General features: G+C 38.6%; 1 protein-coding gene across 3 annotated transcripts in view; it reads left to right on the forward strand.

Annotated features, from left to right (window-relative positions):
• The window catches only part of RNL (RNAligase), a 420,780-nt gene that overhangs the window by 282,733 nt on the left and 118,811 nt on the right, over positions 1-19,236 (forward strand). For all 3 annotated transcript variants that reach the window (XM_089402248.1, XM_089402249.1, XM_089402247.1), the window contains one exon: positions 14,977-15,079. In XM_089402248.1, coding sequence (XP_089258374.1) covers positions 14,977-15,079 — 103 coding nt within the window. The remainder of the gene's footprint in view (positions 1-14,976; positions 15,080-19,236) is intronic.

A 19,236-nucleotide genomic window follows, 5' to 3' on the forward strand; every position in this document is an offset into this window, starting at 1 on the left:
TCTCCCCCTTGATCTGAGCGGAGAATTTTTATCCTTTTTCCCGTCTGGTTTTCTACCATGGATTTAAACTCTTTAAAATACTGAAAGGCTTGACTCTTTTTACTCAGAAAGTATATCCATGAAAATCTAGTGCAATCATTTGTAAATAAGAGAAAGTAATATGCTCCTCCTAATGACTTGGTTTGCATAGGTCCACAGATGTCTGTATGCACCAGTTCTAAAATGTCTCTTTCCTTTCTATTAACATGCAAAGGGAACTCTTCTCTATGCATTTTCCCTAATGCACATCCATCACAATCCAGCTTAACATTATGGAAAACAGGGAGTCCATCGACCATACCTTTTCTCTGAAGTAGGATGAGGTCTTGCAGATTAAGATGGCCGAATCTTTGATGCCAGAGATTTTCAGCTGTCGATCTAGCTGCAACCATTGCTTGCTGTGGCATACTCTTCACATCTAGTCTGTACAGGCTCCCCACGCGCACTCCTGTTGCAACTGTTTCCATCTGGCTATCCTTAATGACACAGTTAGTCTTAAAGAATTGAACTTGCATGTCCTGATCAGTAATCATTGAGACAGAGACCAAATTTTTCTTAATTCCTGGAACATACAATACATTTTTGAGGTGTCTAATGTCTCTGATAGGTAATTTTACAGGAATGTCACCATATCCTTTGATCTCATGTCCACTATCATCTCCTAAATAGATTTTTGACCCACATGAAGTTTCTTCAAGAAATTCAAACCAATCCTTCTTACCAGTCATATGTGAGGATGCGCCCGAGTCAACATACCATATGTCGTCCTCATCTCCCTTTGAAGCTGAAAGGGCACAATCGACTATAAATAGTCAAAGTTCGTGGCTATGATCCTCTTCTTCCTTAACAAGGTAACCCTTATGTTTTCTCTGTTTGTTTCTTCCTTCGTCTGCCTGCCTCTTATAACAATCTTTAATCTGATGACCAGGTTTTCCACAGTAAAAACATTTCTTGCTGGGAAAATTATTAGCAGACATACCTTTAAACGGTCTCTTCTGAAATGTGTTGGCTCCTTTCTGCTGCTGCTGCTGCGGTTGCTGATGCTGCTTCCCTCTATACTGTCTCCTTTTTGCCATCAGAGCAAGGTCATTGCTCTGTGATTTCAAATTTTGTCGTCGCTCTTCTTCCTGTATTAGGATCCCTGTCAACTCTTCAAATGAAGGGGCTTTCTCCCTTGCTGACAGCCCTGTGATAAATATCTGGTATTCATCAGTCATTCCGTTCAACGTGATCGTGACCAGATCTGAATCGGAAACTTTCTCTCCGATATCTCCCAATCTGTCCTTCAGGTCTTTGACTCTAGCAATGAATCCAACAGCAGACTCATTCTCCTCCATCTTCAATGCAAACAACTTGCCTTTGAGTGACAAGACACGGTTTGTATTCTGCGTCTGGTATAGGTTTTTGATCGTCGTCCAAATGTCAGTGGCCGATTTACAGTCTCTAATATGTGGGATAACATTGTCCTTGACGGACATCTTCAATATGACCTTTGCTTTTGTCTCCCTTTTATCCCAATCTTGTTCTTGTGTGGTTGATCCTGATCTCAGCTCATTTCCTATAATGATCGACCACGCATTTGCACTTTCAAGTAAAGTCTGCATCTTGAATTTCCAGTTGGAGAAATTCGATCCATCGAGTTTGCCAGACTTGTGGAGATACGATTCTATACTGTTATTCATATTGGATTGATAAAATTTTTGATCCTCTGATGAATAAGTCTATCCAACTGTACACTTTCAGGACACATTAAAAAAAAAATCACCACATACTAGATCCGAACCTCTGTTTTGCTGAGAAAAAAAAATTTGTATCTTCAATGAGCCACCACCGGGAAAGTCCGATCTGCTGCCACCAAACAGATCCAGAACTCCAATGCGCCACCACCGGGCAAGTCCGATCTGCTGCCACCGAGTAGATCAGGAACTCCAATGCGCCACCACCAGGCAAATCCGATCTGCTGCCACTGAGTAGATCAGAAATTTCAAAGTGCCACCACCGGGCAAGGCCGATCTGCAAAAAATTGTAGATTTTCCAAAGAGAAAGAGGCTGGCGCTTCTCGACGGTGAAATACCCGTGCCGAAAACAAAATCGATGTGTCTTACGAAATTGGCACGATTAAGGCTTGATTTTCCGCGCCAATAGCACTTTCTGGCGCGCTGGCGCTACTATCTCTCTCAAAACCGCGCCAAATGGCGCGACTGTTCCTTAATAAACAACGCCAACCCTTTCTTCCACTCAAAAATGGCGCGACTATTCATGACGAAACCGCGCCAACCCTATTTTCCGCTCAGAGATGATCAGTCATCTGAGACCTGTCTTCAGGTGTTACTACAGTCCACCTGATTCTACGAATGCTTCTGTACACTCCACCGCCACTACAGTTCTGTAATCAATGATGCATCCTAAAAAAAAAAAATTAAGGCTATCCCTACTCTGTGCTCTGATACTAAGATAAAATCAGACTTGAATTGAAAAAGGAGTTGCAGCTCATAGGTGAGTACTGCACCTGGAGACTGCACTCAAAACAAAGAGAACTCTCTCCGTACACTCTACATTCCTCAAATGAGCAATTATATCATTAAGTACATTATTAGAACTCAGGAAGTTGCAACCAAACTCCTAAACTTTACGAACAAATCCTAAACTAAGGAGATACGTTACAACTTGTGTAACCATTTCTCCATTAATACAAAATAATATTAATTATTTTCAACTATCTCCTTGGGTTTTCTTCTCATTGAGACGCGTGTAATTCATCATTATTTAATTTAAGTATTGACGTGTGTAGTGCCCACCTTTAGCGTAACTGGATTGTGTGAGTTTTGCAATCTCTCTTCTCTTTTCATTTTGATTTTGATAATTAACATGTCATTCAATTGTTATGGTCTAATTATTAACTGGTACAAAGTAGACGACAACTTGGCACATAGGAAGTAGTTATCTTCATTTGGTTTGCTTCTTAGTAGAGGAGGAAACATGGAAAGAAGATGTTTTGTGTATTTGTGTGTGCATGACTTTGTCTCTAGAATATCCAAAACTTTAGACATCAAAGAAGCCATATGCTTTTGTGATTGTGAGGCAAGTGAGGTGAAAGTCAAGATGTGACTTCTTTAGAATGTGTGTTGTTAACTCTTGTATCTTCACTTTCCTTTAGCAAATTAGCCTTTGTCCAGGAGATTCTAACCTTTCAGACGATCATATGTGCATCAAAAGGATTCTTTTCATGTAGGCATATTGGGCATGTTGCCGCAAAATCCAGCAGGTTTGATGTAAAGCCTCATTAGGCGGGGCCAGACCTTATGGCAACAAGAGAAAGGGTTCCCATTGTCACCTCAACAACCATTCTTCCGCTTTTTAGTGGATTCAAACGACAAGGGAGGCTTCCCTAAATCACCTTCAAAGATACTCTAATACTAGAACTCGAGGTTGAGTTAAATGTCTATTGTTGAGTAGAGTATTGGCAAGGTTTAAGATGGCCTAGGTTTTCTATGCTACAACTCAAAAATACTCATTGACCAAGAATAATCTACTATAAGTTAGGGCTTGGATGAAATGCAATGATATGGAATTCAATGTCATATAACAACCCAAGGAAATTGTCTAAAAATGATACTCAACAATAAGGAGCAAGACCTGCTGGGAAAAATACTGAGAGGGGGGGTGAATCAGTTTTTTAAAACTCACTAAAACCTTTCAATTTCTTATTCATATTTTTGTACGCGAATTTAATTTAGTGAACCAACGTATGTACACAACTGTGATGAGGATAAGTAGCGTATATCTAGTTAACTAACTTTTCAACTAATTCATCATCTTTATGAGAAAAAGTTTTTTCGGCGTAAATCACATGATAATACATTTGTCGATGCGTTTCAAACCAACGAGTGTGGTTCATCATCAGGACAAGTTGAAGAATCAGATCATGGCTGCAAATTAAATAGGGAGAGCAGATTGTCCAACGGCTAGGTTTGACTGAAAAAACGACTATATTAGGTTAGACTGGACAAACGACTATAATTGACCAAGAAACGACTAGATTTGACTATTTAAATTGTTTAACTATAATAATATTATTATGTTAAAATGAATATTATTTTAATATTTATCAAGTGTTATTTTAAGTAAAACGGATTTTGGGTTAACAATATTTCATTTAGGGAATATTTACCATAATCTTGATTGAAATGTTAACATATAATAACTACTAGTAATTGAAAGGTTTTAATAATAATCTAAACTAATAATGATTAATGATATATTAATAGTATTAATCCTCTTATTAATTGCTTGTATAACTAATTAATATAAATTTAACAGTAAAGTCTATCTAATGGGAATAAGTGTTAATAGATCCAGGGATATTAGTAAGGAATTTAATAATAATCAAATTAATATTAATTATTGTTATATTGTTTAAACTAGATTATTCAGATTAGACATGAAAAGGGGGAATATTTATACTAATATTTAATGTGTATAATTAGTAACAGTATGGATTTAATAATAATAATAATAATAATATTAGTTATTATTATATTATTGTTGTTATAATAAAGTATTATTCTTATTATTAATGGTTAGTTTATCTAATGGGAACATATATTAATAGATCTAGGGATGTTATTACTAGTAAGGATTAATATAATAGTGTTATAATAATAGTATTATTATTAAAGGTTTGTGTAACTAATTAATATAAATTTATTAGTAAAGTTGTCTGATGGGAACATCAACTTGCGATTTAAATATTAGATAATTTAACCTATTTAGATAGTCATGAAAAGGACTGTCTCTTAAATAAAATAAACCAAGGGAGAATTCCAAAGAGGAGTAAGGAAATATGGCTAAAGAAAGCAGGTTAAGGGATAACAAGGGGGACAAAAAAATCAAGAAAAAGATATTAATAGAGGAAGGGGAGGAAGGGGAAGCAACGACTAGGAAGAGAGGGTTGGGATCCAGCAACTACTAATCTTCCAGCCGTCATCTCTGTTGAGATTGCTTGGTCTTCTTTCAATCTCAATTGCCTCCCTAAATTTTCGGTGATGGAACTGCGCCACCCTTGCAATAACCTTGGCCTCCTCAATACAAACATGATGCTTGGTCTTCTCCGCATGCTCCGCTAGTGCGGAAGACTTTGTTCTCCCATGCTTTAGGTCAGTTGCGTGCTCATTAATCCTTTGATTAATAGAGCGTCTTGTCTCACCAATATAGGGGGTCCCACAGGAACAAGGAATAATATAGACACCCTTCATGTCCTTAGGGTCGATAGGATCCTTTACTGACCGGAGGGATTTACGAATGGTGTTGAGGGGTCTAAAGGTTGAGGGAACATTATGCTTCTTAAGAATTCGAGCAATCTTATCAGTGGTCCCTTGGACAAAAGGTAGATGGACCCCTAGGACTCATTCTTTAGTCTCTTTTTTAACAACCGAATTTTTGGAAGCTTTAAGGAAAGCCTTCTGACTAAGGTGTCTACTATAACCGTTCTCAACAAAGACATTAAGGAGATGGGATTTTTCTTTATCGAAGCTCTTTTCATCAGAGATCCTTAGGGCATGAGTAGCGAGGGTGTTGAGAACGCCCAACTTTTGAGTCGGGAAATGATGGGAATTGGCATGAAGATATTGCTCCGTATGTGTTTTCTTTCGAAACACTTGGTGGGAGAGGGAACCGTCAATATTCTTTGAAATAAGAATATCAAGGAAAGGGAGGTAACCATCGACTTCCTGCTCCATGGTGAACTTAATGGCGGATGATTGATTGTTGAGATGATTGAAGAAGAGATCTAACTCCTCTTGGCCATGGGACCAGATGACATTAGTGTCATCTACATATCTTTTCCAAAGCTTTGGTAGGAGACGGGCTGAGGCCAAAGCCTTGGATTCAAAATCTTCCATAAAAAGATTAGCAACAACAGGGGATAGGGGCGAGCCCATGGCAACACCACAGGTCTGTTCGAAGAACTCGCCCTCAAAACTGAAAAAAGTGGAAGTGAGACAGATCTCAACTAACCGAGCGGTATTGGGATCCGTTAGGCGGTTGATCACTTCCAAGGCCTCCTTAATAGGGATACAAGTGTAAAGGGAGACTACATCAAAACTAACAAGAATGTCCTCAATGTCAAGCGTTATGTCCTTGAGCTCTTCAACAAAGGATGCAGAGTCTTTGATGAAGGACTCTGTATGGCCAACTAAGGGTTTAAGCTTTAAGGCAAGGAATTTAGCCAGAAGGTAGGTAGGACCACCAATGGTGTTGACAATGGGCCTTAGGGGAGCCCCCTCTTTGTGAATTTTTGGAAGCCCATAGATCCTAGGAGTAATGGGACTGCTCTCAATGAGTTTATGGCAAAGGGAACTGACTGAGCTACTGGACTTGATGGCGACAGCCATAGTCTTAGAAATCTTCTTTAGAGGGTTCTTGGGAAGCTTTTTATAGCTACCACTATTATATAGATGATCTAACATCTTCTTGCGGTAATCATCTTTGTCAAGGATGACAGCAGCCCCTCCTTTGTCGGCCTTTAGAACAACGATATCTTTGTTCTGGTTTAAGGATCTGAGGGCCACAAATTCTTCTTTGCTGAGGTTTCTCTGAGGGGGCTTTGCCTTTCTAAGGACAACGACACAATCATGTCTAATAGTGTTCTTAATATTATTCAGTAAACCTCTAATCCCAAATTCCATGTCACAAATAATGTCCTCAACCGGGATTTTCTTAGGGGCCTGGGCAAAATTTAAACCTTTACCCAAAAGCTTAAAAATAGAAGGGGGAGGAGAAACTAGACAAATTGATAACTCGATTATTACGACAGGGAGGGGGAAGATTAATCTTATTATTACAATTCATAAAATTATTGTTTTTGTCAAATTTGTTTATATATTTTAATTTATTGAAGTTATTTCAATTTACTTTGTAATTCTTTCGCTTTGGATTAGTGAAGTTATTTCAATTTACTTTGTAATTATTTGTATAAATTAAGATAAATAAAATGTCTCGATGTGTTCTTCCTGGCCCCTAAATGTTCAGACAGGTAAAGATTTAAAACGCCATGATTTTTAACTATCATTAAGCGTGGAACCCAGATGTAAGGATATTCCTTGATTGGTGTTTTATGTGCCACAAGCCACGATTTTATTGTGCAGCGATTCCCGGATGACAATAAATTGGTGGTGATGTAGTTGGCAGGGTGGCTGGCCGATTGGTATATTGAGGAGGATTTCCCTGTAATTCTGTTGATAAAAAATAAAATTTAAATGCATAGTGGTATACGCAAGTGGTATGATGGTTGCCAGGTAGCTGACGGGAAGGTTGGCGTCAAAAACCTGCAGCAAAGACGAGGTCAGGTGATGGTGGCAGCGACAGTTGACCTCGACAAAGGCGGAAATATATGCCCATGATGGGTGACTGCGTGGAGGCAACGCAGGGGCGGATGTGGCCAGGCGGTAGGTTGGGGAGTTTCGGTGGAAGGGCCAGGCGGTAGGTTGGGGAGTTTCGGTGGAAGGGCCAGGCCGGTTGGTAAAGCGCGGTTGCGGCTATGGGATTTGTTGGAGGCGGCTGAAGTCGGTACTTGTGGTTTTCGCTGTTGTTGGAATGGCATACAGTGAGAATTAATCCCAAACGATACCAAGTCATGATCCTTGCAGCCTAAGTGACAGAAAAACAGGGTTGCTTCACGACTCAGAGACGCATTGGCTCACAATGTGGTGTAACAATGAATCTGGTGGGCGGTAATGGCTACAATGGATGGCAGATGATAACTTCAGTCACAGATGCGAGTATCAAGTTGCACGTGGCAGCCAATTTTAATTTTTGTTTGTTTTTATTTTTTCCTTTGGTTAGTATTGTTGTTTTTATTTTTTTTGTAATAATTTTATTTTTTTTATTATCTAGAATGATTTTGTTTATTTATTTACTTTTTTTATATAATTTTTTTGTTTTTATTTATTTTTAATGAATTCTATATATATATATATATAATATAATATAATATTACTTTTTGACTTTATTTTGTATATATATATATATATATATATATATATTTAAGGTTGTATAATTTTTTTTTAATCTTTTAATTTTAATGTCCAAAGGCCCAGCAAAACGGAGAAGAGGAGAAACTCCCAAATTCTAAGCGAAACACTTCAATTATACGACAACAACTTTGATGAAATGTTGATGGCCACAAGCCTAGATTGGAGAATACGGCTCTGTGCTGCGGTTGAGCGGCGAGAGGATCGAACTGCTCTGATACCAAATGAAACAAACAAAGTTCGTACTTCTTGTTAACTACTCCAGAAGACTTGGAATATGAAAATATTCATTGAGGATACAAATATTATTATATTAAATGTATGAATAAGAATGATGATACGAGAGTGAGGGGCCTGCTTATATACCCCCAGGCAGGTACCCTTTCATGGAAGGTCATATGCCATTTAGACATGCGTCTTTAGTACTAACTAATAATAAACTAATCATTATTATAATTATTTTCATTATGTATATTTATATTATTTTTATATATTTTATTCATAACAAATTTTGAATTGTACAATATTGTTGATGGAAAGCTTGGTGGGTGCAAATATATAGCAAGGATGAATTAATTCCAGAGATAATGTTGATTTGAAGTAGCATCAGATGTGCTCTAGCCATGAAAATTGGTGGAGAGGCTAAAGCACATGATATCTCCAAGACCCAGAAATAGTTTGGGCAGATTCTACCTAGTTAAGGAGATATTAAAATAATTAATATTTTTAATGGAGTTTGTTGGGTCTTGAAAATGTCATTCATTTCCATTACACTTTCACTATTATGTCCATTATATCACCTCCATTTCACTACTATGTCACTACATTCATCCTACTTTCATTATCATTGGGCCACATTTATGTTTTTCCAAACTTTATTAATTCTTAGCATTTTTAAGTGAATTTGTGGTTAAAAATTAGAAAATAATGTGCATATGCTTATACCTAACAAGTGGGTTGAGATTGTTGACATGTGCAGCTCAAAAGGAGGCTTTTAGAAGACCCTTATGTGGCACTCTAAGGCCAAATTCGAATTTGAGTGGAAAGAATCATGGGTCATGAGGATATGTGTCACATCTCCTAATTGTATTGAAACTCTAAGAAGACATGTGTCGTATCAGTTCTTATTTTGGTTAGGACTCTAGAGGTAGAGGGAGAGATTCATGGACTCTCATTAATGAGATGGCTTCTCATCTTTTTGTATAAATAGGAGATCTCTCTCCTTCATTTGTTAGCTTGTTAGTCTTAGCTTAGCTTGGTTTTTAGTTCTTTAGCTTGGAGTTTGTAGTTCTTCTTTGATGGCTTTGGAAAGCTTTGGAGAGCTTGGTTGTACTTTGTAATTTTGAAGAATTTGAATAAAGCTTTGATGTTCTCAACATGGAAGGAGATGTGAAGTAGATGTCATGGAGCATATTAGAATGTAAGGTAGAATAGATTTCATTTTGTAATTTTGCTTTGATTTCATTCATGTATGTCATTTTATTGCTTTCAAGTTTTCTAGTCTAGATTTTCCATTCATGCAATTTTAATTCATGCAAGTGTGTTCAACCGGTTGATTGTAGATTAGTTTTTCTTTACATGTTTTTACATCAAATAGTGACATGAAATTTGCCTCTCTGCTGAACTTTTTCTTAAGCTTTTCAATTTCAATTATGCTTTGATTTCAGTCTTATTTATTTGCTGTTGTTAGTTAGTTTAGATATCAAATTCTTCATGTCATTTGATGTTATCTCCAGAGCCATGGCTTAACCCCGAAAAGCTACTTAGCGAGCTATCGGATTATGAGTGAAGTGATTTGATTTTACTTTCATCTCTGCAATTAGATATCAGGTTTTTCATGTTATTAACGTTATCTCTAGAACCATGGCTTAACCCCAAAAAACTACTTGGCGAGCTATCGGATTATAAGTGAAGTGACTTGATTTTACTTTCATTTGAAAGTAGGTAATTTAGATATCAGGTTCTTCATGTTATTGACGTTATCTCCAAAGCCATGGCTTAACCCCGTAAAGCTACTTGGTGAGCTATCGGATTATAAGTGAAGTGACTTGATTTTATTTTCATTTGCAAGTAGGTAATTTAGATATCAATTCTTCATGTTATTGACGTTATCTCCGGAGCCATGGCTTAACCCGGAAAAGCTACTTGGAGAGCTATCGGATTATAAGTGAAGTAAATTGATCTTGCTTTCGTTAGTCTGCAATTTTTGGTTTGTTTGAGTGCAATAGTTTAAATTTTATTTCTATAATTAGATGGGAAGCAAAGACAGTGATTTCATGATCAGTATTTCATCTTTTGTTTGATCTAAGTAGCTGCATATTTACACTTTTTTTCAAGTACTGATTTGATCAATAACATGTTTTGAGATCTTTTGAAGTGTTAAGTTTTGGAAGTTACCATAAGGGACATAAACCTTGTCTTGAAATCTACATCCATACTTGACCTTTAAAAGTATTCTTAAGACCTTAGAATAGGATTTCCATTTGCATTAAACACTTTAGGAAACCAACAAGAAGAAAACCCCAAAAACAACATAAACTATAAAACAACAAAGTAAGAAAAATGTTAACTAAGCACATATGGTGCACCACATTTTATCAGTTTACAATACCCGGATTGATAATTTATGTAGAGCAATTTAAGACGTTAAATTGACTAGACAGAGTTCCTAAGACTAAACTTAGGAAAAATAAAATATTAATGGATATTAATATAAAACTGGGTTAGAAGGTTCTAAAAGACATGGATCAAGCCAAATCTAATCTTAGCTGTTGATTAGAGATGTAATCTCGACTGTTGAAGGACCAACAGGAAAAGTATAAGAGGAGGCTTGAGGGTTAGTTGGAGAAGACAGCAGAGTAATCAGTCATTCGATTTTCTAGAGCGGGGTTTGCTAAGAAAAGTCGAATCAATGATCAGTTTGCAGCAAGGGGCAGTGAGTATTGGACAGAGAGGCAGAGATAGTGCCAAGAGACCAGCGCAGAGCTAGAAGAGACTGAGCAGAGGCCAGAACGGCCTACGTCATCCATGCAAAGGGCAGCAGGAGTGACAGAGGGTCGTAGAGGCTGCGCAGTGCCTCAGAAAGCTGACACAGAGGGTTTTGGGTTGACGCTAAGGCCAGGTGGGCTGACACTGAGCTTCAGAGGTTGTAGGAGACGGTTTTGTGGGGCAACTTTTCTGAATATCTGCTTCTGAATAGAGAGGTATTACTGCTGGATTATTTTCTCTATTGGGCGAGCCAGTTTGGCACCCAGTTGTACTCAAAGATAGACTGCATAATAAAATAAACCCTTAGAATCACTGCACCAGTTTTCCCAAGTTGAGTTTTTCCGGGGACGAGTTGTCCAAAAATAACGTTGTCACTTGTGTGTTTGCTATTTCTTTCAGCTGTTGATTTGTAGATGGTTGAATTGTATTGTGTTTATTTCGATGTTTATATGTTTAAATAACTTGTTTGTGATTAGCAAGTGGTAGAAATAAACCAGAGAATACAGATAAAATTTCTAACGGGTAATACTTAGAAATTTCAACAGGGTATCAAAGCGTGGTTACAGATCACAGGAGAGCTGAAGGCATCAACTGAAGTAGAGCATTTACAATAGAAACAACTGTCCCGATTAACAGAAGTTGTTCCTTGCAAAAAGCAACAAAAGAAGGGTTAACGCAGAGGGACTGCATCATCAGTCTGGGCCAGAGAGAGGCCAGTGTAGAGACTGAGGAGGGAAGGAAAGGCTCACGCAGAGCCACGTAGAGACTAGGAGGGTTGACACAGTTGGCTAGGGGAGCATTTCAACTAGTGCCAGGATTGCGCAGAGTCTAGACTCTAGAGGCTCAGTCCTTTAGTTGCTGGGGCGTAGGAGGCTGTGGGCAGATTGTGGGGAGTGAAGTTGGTGGGGTGTTGTTGCTGCCGAGTCAGAACAATACCCAACGGGAAAAACCAAGGTAGAGGGAGTTGCTACAGAGGCAAATTTCTAGCCAAGGAATCCCGATCAGTGTTGCAGGTGCATAAGAGATCGAAGAGGTGTGACTCGACGTTTGGCAGGAGGTTTTCCAGTAGGGAAATCGAGACTTAGAGGGAGTCTAACAGAAAGTTTCTAGATGGGAAGTAGTGACTCAGAGGGAATCGAAGAGAGAACATCCAGAGGGGGAAGTAGAGACTTGGAGGAGTCGAAAGGAAGAGCAGAGAGATGGCCATGAATGGACTGAGGGATCAGGACAGGCTAGACGGGGCGTCCAACTTTATAGTCTAGAAGGCTAGGATCTTGTCCATTCTAGACAGATATTGCATCAAGCCCTTCGCCTTGAGAACAATGGCTATCCCAGTTGACCCAGCTGATAATGAGAAGTGCGAGGAGGCAATGGCCAAGGCGAAATGCATCATCCTTGTTGGGGTCAAGGATCATGTGGTCCAACATATTGTCGAGAAGGAGATGACAAATGAAATGTGGGACACCTTGAAGACGTTGTACCAGTATAATTCCGTGCAGAGGAAGATGTTACTTGAGAATCAACTGCGGTCATACCAGATGCAGAAGGGGGAGCAGATAGATCACTTCCTCGAGAGGTTGAAGGAGATTCGGGACCAGCTGACTTACATAGGGGCCACACCGGATCAAGAGTTGATGGTGAGGACCGCACTAAACACAGTCTCCGAGGAGTGGGAGACATTTGTCCAGAGCATGCTGGGCTGGGCGAATCTTCTAGATTGGGAAGAATTGTGGGCAGTTCTTCGCCCAGAAGAGATCAGACGGCTAACCAAGACGGGAAGTAGTAGCTAAGGAGTCCTGATCAAGAATGAAGAGGAAGAGGATGCAGCTCTGGCATCTGCAGGGAAGCAGGCTAAGAGGAAGAAAGAGGACCTCTCCAAGGTCAGGTGCTTCAACAGTGGGGAACTGGGTCATTATGCGAACTAGTGTCTGAGGAAGAAGAACAAGGGAGAGGCATCTGACTCCAAGGTAGCGCCAGTGAAGGCGGAGAAGGAGGTAGAGGAGGATGACTATTGTGCCATGAGTGCTCATGTACCTCTAGAGAAAAGGTGGGGAGACATCTAGCTGTAGTTAGGAAGACTACATGCGATGAGGGGCAGGATCCTTGAGGTACCCAACCTCTTGGATTAGATCCTTGCTACAAGAGCCCCGAAGTGAGAAGTAGCAAGACTGGCAGATGTCGGTAGAAACAGATGCGGATGAAGCGACAGAGAGTGCTACAGTGCAGTAGTCCTAGGCAGTGCAGAGCTAGCAGGTTGCAGTAGTGCGAGAGGCACAGAGGGGGTTGCAACAGTGCAGGATGGCATAGAGAGGTTTGTAGTGGTGCGAGAGGTAGGGAGTTGTTGCAGCAGTGCAAAGGCAGTAGAGGGAGAACTTGATAGCGATAGAGAGAGCTTCAACATCGAGAGTGTTTTTAGCTTGACAGGGATGTCAGTAGTTGGGTGGATCAATTACTTACTTCTCAGTAACTAAGTTGCAGTGTAGTAGCACGATGCAACATGATGAGAGGGGGTTGCAGTGCAGATGCAGTGTTGGGAGAAAGGACCAGCAACAACATGGATGTAGAGGGAGTTGCCGTACGGATGTCGCAGTGGCAGTCGCAGAGCCATGGGCAGTAGTACAGGATGCAACAGTGCAGAGAATGTTGGGCGGGGAGGCCTAGCATCAACACAGGTACTGGTGCTGTATAATCAAGGTGATGCTCATTGTGGAGTATTACTAGAGCACAGTCCTTGCTAAGAGGGAGTGTTGATTTGGGGTAGCATCAGATGTGCTCTAGCCATGAAAATTGGTGGAGAGGCTAAAGCACATGAGATTTCCAAGACCTAGAAATGGTTTGGGTAGATTCTACCAGATTAAGGAGATATTAAAATAATTAATATTTTTAATGGAGTTTCTAAGTCTAAACTTAAGAAAAATAAAATATTAATGGGTATTAATATAAAACTGGGTTAGAAGGTTCCAAAAGACATGGATCAAGCCAAATCTAATCTTAGCCGTTGATTAGAGATGTAATCTCGATCGTTGAAGGACCAATAAGAAAAGTATAAGAGGAGGCTTGAGGGTCAGTTGGAGAACACACCAGAGTGATCAGTCATTCGATTTTCTAGAGCGGGGTTTGCTAAGAAAAGTCGAATCAGTGATCAGTTTGCAGTGAGGGGCAGTGAGTATTGGAAAAAGAGGCAGAGATAGTGCCAAAAGACCAGCACAGAAGCAGAGAGAGGCAAATGCTGAACCAAAGGGAGCCACGCAAAGCTAGAAGAGACTGCGCAAAGGCCAGAAGGGCTTGCGTCATCCACGCGGAGGGCAACAAGAGTGACATAGAGGATCGTAGAGGCTGCGTAGTGCCTCAGAAGGCTGATGCAGAGGGTTTTGGGTTGACGCTGAGGCCAGGTGGGATGACGCTGAGCTTCAGAGGTTGCTGGAGAGGGTTTCGTGGGACAGATTTTATGAATATTTGCTTCCGAATAGAGAGGTATTACTGCTGGATTATTTTCTTTATCGGGTGAGACAGTTTGACACCCAGTTGTACTCAAGGATAATCTGCATAATAAAATAAACTGTCAGAATTGCTGCACCGGTTTTCGTAAGTTGGGTTTTTCTGGGGACGAGTTGACCAAAAATAACGGTGTCACTTGTGTGTTTGCTATTTCTTTCAGCTGTTGATCTGTAGATGGTTGAGACTGTATTATGTTTGTTTTGATGTTTATATGTTTAAATAACTTGTTCGTGATCAACAAGTAAGAGAAATAAACCAGAGAATACAAATAAAATTTCTAACAAGTAATGCTTAGAAATTTCAACAGATAATATATATGATGCTTTATTCCTTTTCTTGATACTCATATTTGTCATGCTTTATTAGTGATTATATTGTATTGATGATTTACATAAATCTTTTTTCACATTTGCTTGTTAAGGTTGGACTGTGCTAAGGGTTCCTATGCAAAAGAGTGGTCTAGGTGGGAACAACGACTTAGAGAAACCTTATTTGCAAATGCAGATTATCTCACTGCGATTCAGGTTCTCTCTCTCTCTCTCTCTCTATATATATATATATATATAGATATATATGCATCCATTGTGTAGACTTTGTCATTTCAAATTACTAATTTTAGACTTCATTATCTACTAGTTTTCTTAGATTCTAGAATGATGAATTTAAATCAATGTATCTTATTTTCAGTATATCTATTTAATGTAATGTTTATGAATCAATGTATTTAATTACTAAATCTAAATCTAAACCATGTTTATGACAATTACAAATTTGAATTTAGTGTTATTTTATTGTTTACTATTTGCATTGCGCAATAATGAATTTGCATTAGATGAATTGTTATTATTGGGAATTTTAAATTTATATTTTTTATTTTTAGAGACAGGGGCCCTTTTGCGAAGTATGCCCCTATGGCCATGTCCCCTCCCTAAATTTTTGATTCTGATCTTGGGGTTGACCCCCAACATCTAAAACATTGAAATGCCATAAGAAAAAGGAGAACACACAATAAACAAAACTATAAAGAAACTTTTTTATTAAAACAAAGAATAACTGTAAAATCTACACTGTGGTGGACAATTTGTCTTTTTACAAAATATGACTTGTTACTTATAGCTCTTTTTCGTTACAATACCATGGGTGAATCCCATTGGTGAGTAAATACCATGGGTGAATGATGGGTAGATGTCACTTACAATACAAGGGTAATTACCATGGGTGGATGCCAATTTCAATGCCATGGGTATATTCCATTTGTGGATGAATACCATGAGTGAATGAATACCATGGATAGATGCCACTTACAATACCATGGGCTGATAAATACCATGGGTGGATGCCACTTTACATTTAGATCATTCCTGCCCCCTTAAGAAGCAATGGTCCCCATTGCATGAAGTTCCATCCTGAGAAGCCTTTGTTGAATATGAAGAGCCACTGAAGAGAAGGGTTTTGTGTGGTTAACCAATAACCGTGATGAACAAAGATCCGAGGATAGAGATACCCTGTAATGCTTGTGACCTATGTTGCAGGAAACGTGGTATAGAGGTCTGTTTCCGTACGGAAACGGGTACGAAACGCGGAAACGCGTTTGGTACGGCCGTGAAACGCGTTTCCGGCCGTACTGCCACGTTTCCCGAAACGGAAACGTGGCCAGTACGGCCGGAAACGCGTTTCAGGGTCGTACGACCCACGTTTCCTCATTAACTTGTGTTTTTTTAATTTGTTTTTTAATTTACTTTTAGGGTATGTTAGTGACTTCTTGTTGCTTCTAGATGCGTGTCTAAAGTTATAAAAGTGAATTTTTGCCCTAGTGTTGATATGCAGTTCATCAGGAAGTTTGAGGGATATGCAGTTCATGGTAATGTTAAATTCTTAAAGTAAAAGTGATATTCTCCTTTATTTTTCATTTTCATCCTTTTACTTAAATTTTTAACATTACCATGAAATGACTCAGGATGTTTGAGAGTGGTTTCGACCTCATTGGATTTCATATGGAGAAAGTAGAATTTTAGATCTCACTCAAAATCCAGCAGACTTATTTGTTTTTCAGGATTTCAGGATTGGAGGGATTGCAATGTTTCCATTGGATTTTATCATGTACTAGGGTATGGAACTTGTATTTAAACAAGAGAACCAAGCCCTCTATGCATGGGAAACTCCCAATAATCAAGATCATGTAGGGTACTAGGGTATGAAACGTGTATTTAATCAAGAGCACTAAGGTCGTTCGACTATGTAGGAGGAGACTCCCAATACAACAATTGTCCTTCTAAAGAATGGGATGTGGATGCAGAAAATCCTGATTTGGATCTCTCTCTTGCAGCCTTATAGTCTTTATTGTACTTGCAGCCTCATATATTAATATAAATAAACGCTGATTTTTGAGATTTGGATATATAATAAAGGTTGCTTTTGGATATTCCGATATTTTTATTTTCATTATGTGATCATTAATGAGTAAATGTGATGTAAATTAAATCTTAATGTTTAAGTGTAATAAACTATAATGTATCATTTATGCTTTATGATTGCACATATATATATATTTAAATATTTTCAATATATATATATATATATATATATATATATATTCGCGTTTCCTCGTTTCCAAAATTTGGGGAGGTCGCGTTTCGTATCGCTTCCCGTTTCGGAAACTCGTACCCGTTTCCCCGTTTCGTGCAACTTAGCTTGTGACCAACTATGATACTGACAGTATGTGACCTAGCAAATGGACTTCGATGAAGCGTGAGTTTGTGGATGATCCTTAACCATGAAAAACATAGATCTAAGTATAGAGATACCCTTTAATGCTTGTGAACAATTGTGATACTAACAATGTGCCGCCTAGAAAATGTACTCGATGACAAGGGTTTTGTGCGGTTGACCCATAATCTTGGGTTTGTGGTTGACCCATAACTGTGATGCTTGTCAATTTGCTTGGTAAAAGCGTAGTGGCTTGTCTGGTAGATTCTCCTATCCAAAGAGATGTTGTAAAGACTTCCTTCACATTATGGACCTCTTCCTAGAGCTTTGCTGATAACTTCTGCTACAGCTGAGGAAATCAAATTTCGTTAAAGACCCATTTGAGGTATGGAAGAGATCTTTCCGTTGATATAAGACACTTGAACTTTGATGACCTGTGGAGTGAGAAAATGGTTCCAGAAACTCATGGTATGCGCGGTTGCGCAACGTCCCATTGACATCTATAACTTCAATTGCTCATATCCCTCAAATCAGCAAAAGAAATCAAATTTTGTAAAAAACTCATTTGAGTTAATAGAAAATACTTTCAGATGAGCTATTTTGCACCTTCTAAAATGGTATGTGGAGGTCGTAGCACTTGCATGAAGTTTTTTGAAGATTGCTGCAAAACTTTGAAACTGAAATATGCTTCAAACCCTCATTCCCATGGAGCTGTAACCTAAATCTGATACCATTGATCCGGATCTTGGGGGAGGCCTCCAAGATCTAAAAAATTGAAATTCCAAAAGAAAAGAGGAGAACACACAGTAAGCAAAACCATAATTTTTTTATTTTATTAAAACAGAGAATAGCTGTAAAAACTACATTGTGGTGGACAATCTGTCATTTTACAAAATACAACTTGTTACTTATAGCCTTTTTTGTTACAATACCATGGGTAAATTCCATGGATGGGTAAATACCATGGGTGAATGAATACCATGGGGAGATGTCACTTACAATACCATGGACGGATAAATACCATGGGTGGATGCCACTTTCAATACCATGGGAAATTCCATCTGTGGATGAATACCATGGGTGGATGAATACCATGGGTGAATGAATACCATGGGTGGATAAATACCATGGGTGAATGGATACCATAGATAGATGCCACTTACAATACCATGGCCGGATAAATACCATGGGTGGATGCTACTTTCCATTCAGATCAATTTCCCCCAAATTTGGGGGGTTCTTCCACACATCTCCCATGTGCATCTCTTTGCTCTAGTGCCCCCTAGAAACTTGGTGGAACATTAGGTAAATGAGGATATCATCCCCTTAGATGTTGAATTTTTCTACAATGATGAACAGTAGAAACCAATCTTTTGACTTGATAATTACTAGCTAATGATGTTCAAACAATTTATCTTATGCCATTGATATGATTGAGCAATTATACACAAAAAAATTCAACAATAAATGTAGTGAAAATAGTAAAGATCATGAAGAGACAGTTATGCGAAATAGAGATAACAAATTTACCCTGGGAAACTCGAACTTGGGGGAAAACCCAACAACTTTTCCTCTAGAGAAATTATTCTTCAACAAGGTTTACAATTAAAAATTGTCTAAAAGTCTATCCCAAATTTCAGGTCCAAATACTAGTGAAACTTGGTCAAATTTAACTAGTAAATGCTAGTCAACCCTATTGAGAAATCAAGAGGCTTATGAATTAGGGAAGATTTATCTTCTTTGATAATTGCTTGTGAAGTTTTTTGGCTTCTTATTAATCTTTATTATGTTCTTTTCATCAAACAATTACCAAAACGTAAACATGAAGATCACAAGAAAAACAATGAAGACAAGAAATAGGCTCCAAGGCGGGGCAAAACCCCTCCAAGGCGAAAACCCAAAAAAACTCTTTTGTTATAGAATCAGAACAAAGTGAGATATCCAAGACCCATGACCATAAAAAACTCCAACGTTC

Source organism: Pinus tabuliformis, chromosome 2_1, assembly GCF_031772625.1.
Source record: "Pinus tabuliformis cultivar Carrire ecotype Pingquan chromosome 2_1, CPIR1, whole genome shotgun sequence".
NCBI lineage: Eukaryota > Viridiplantae > Streptophyta > Pinopsida > Pinales > Pinaceae > Pinus > Pinus tabuliformis.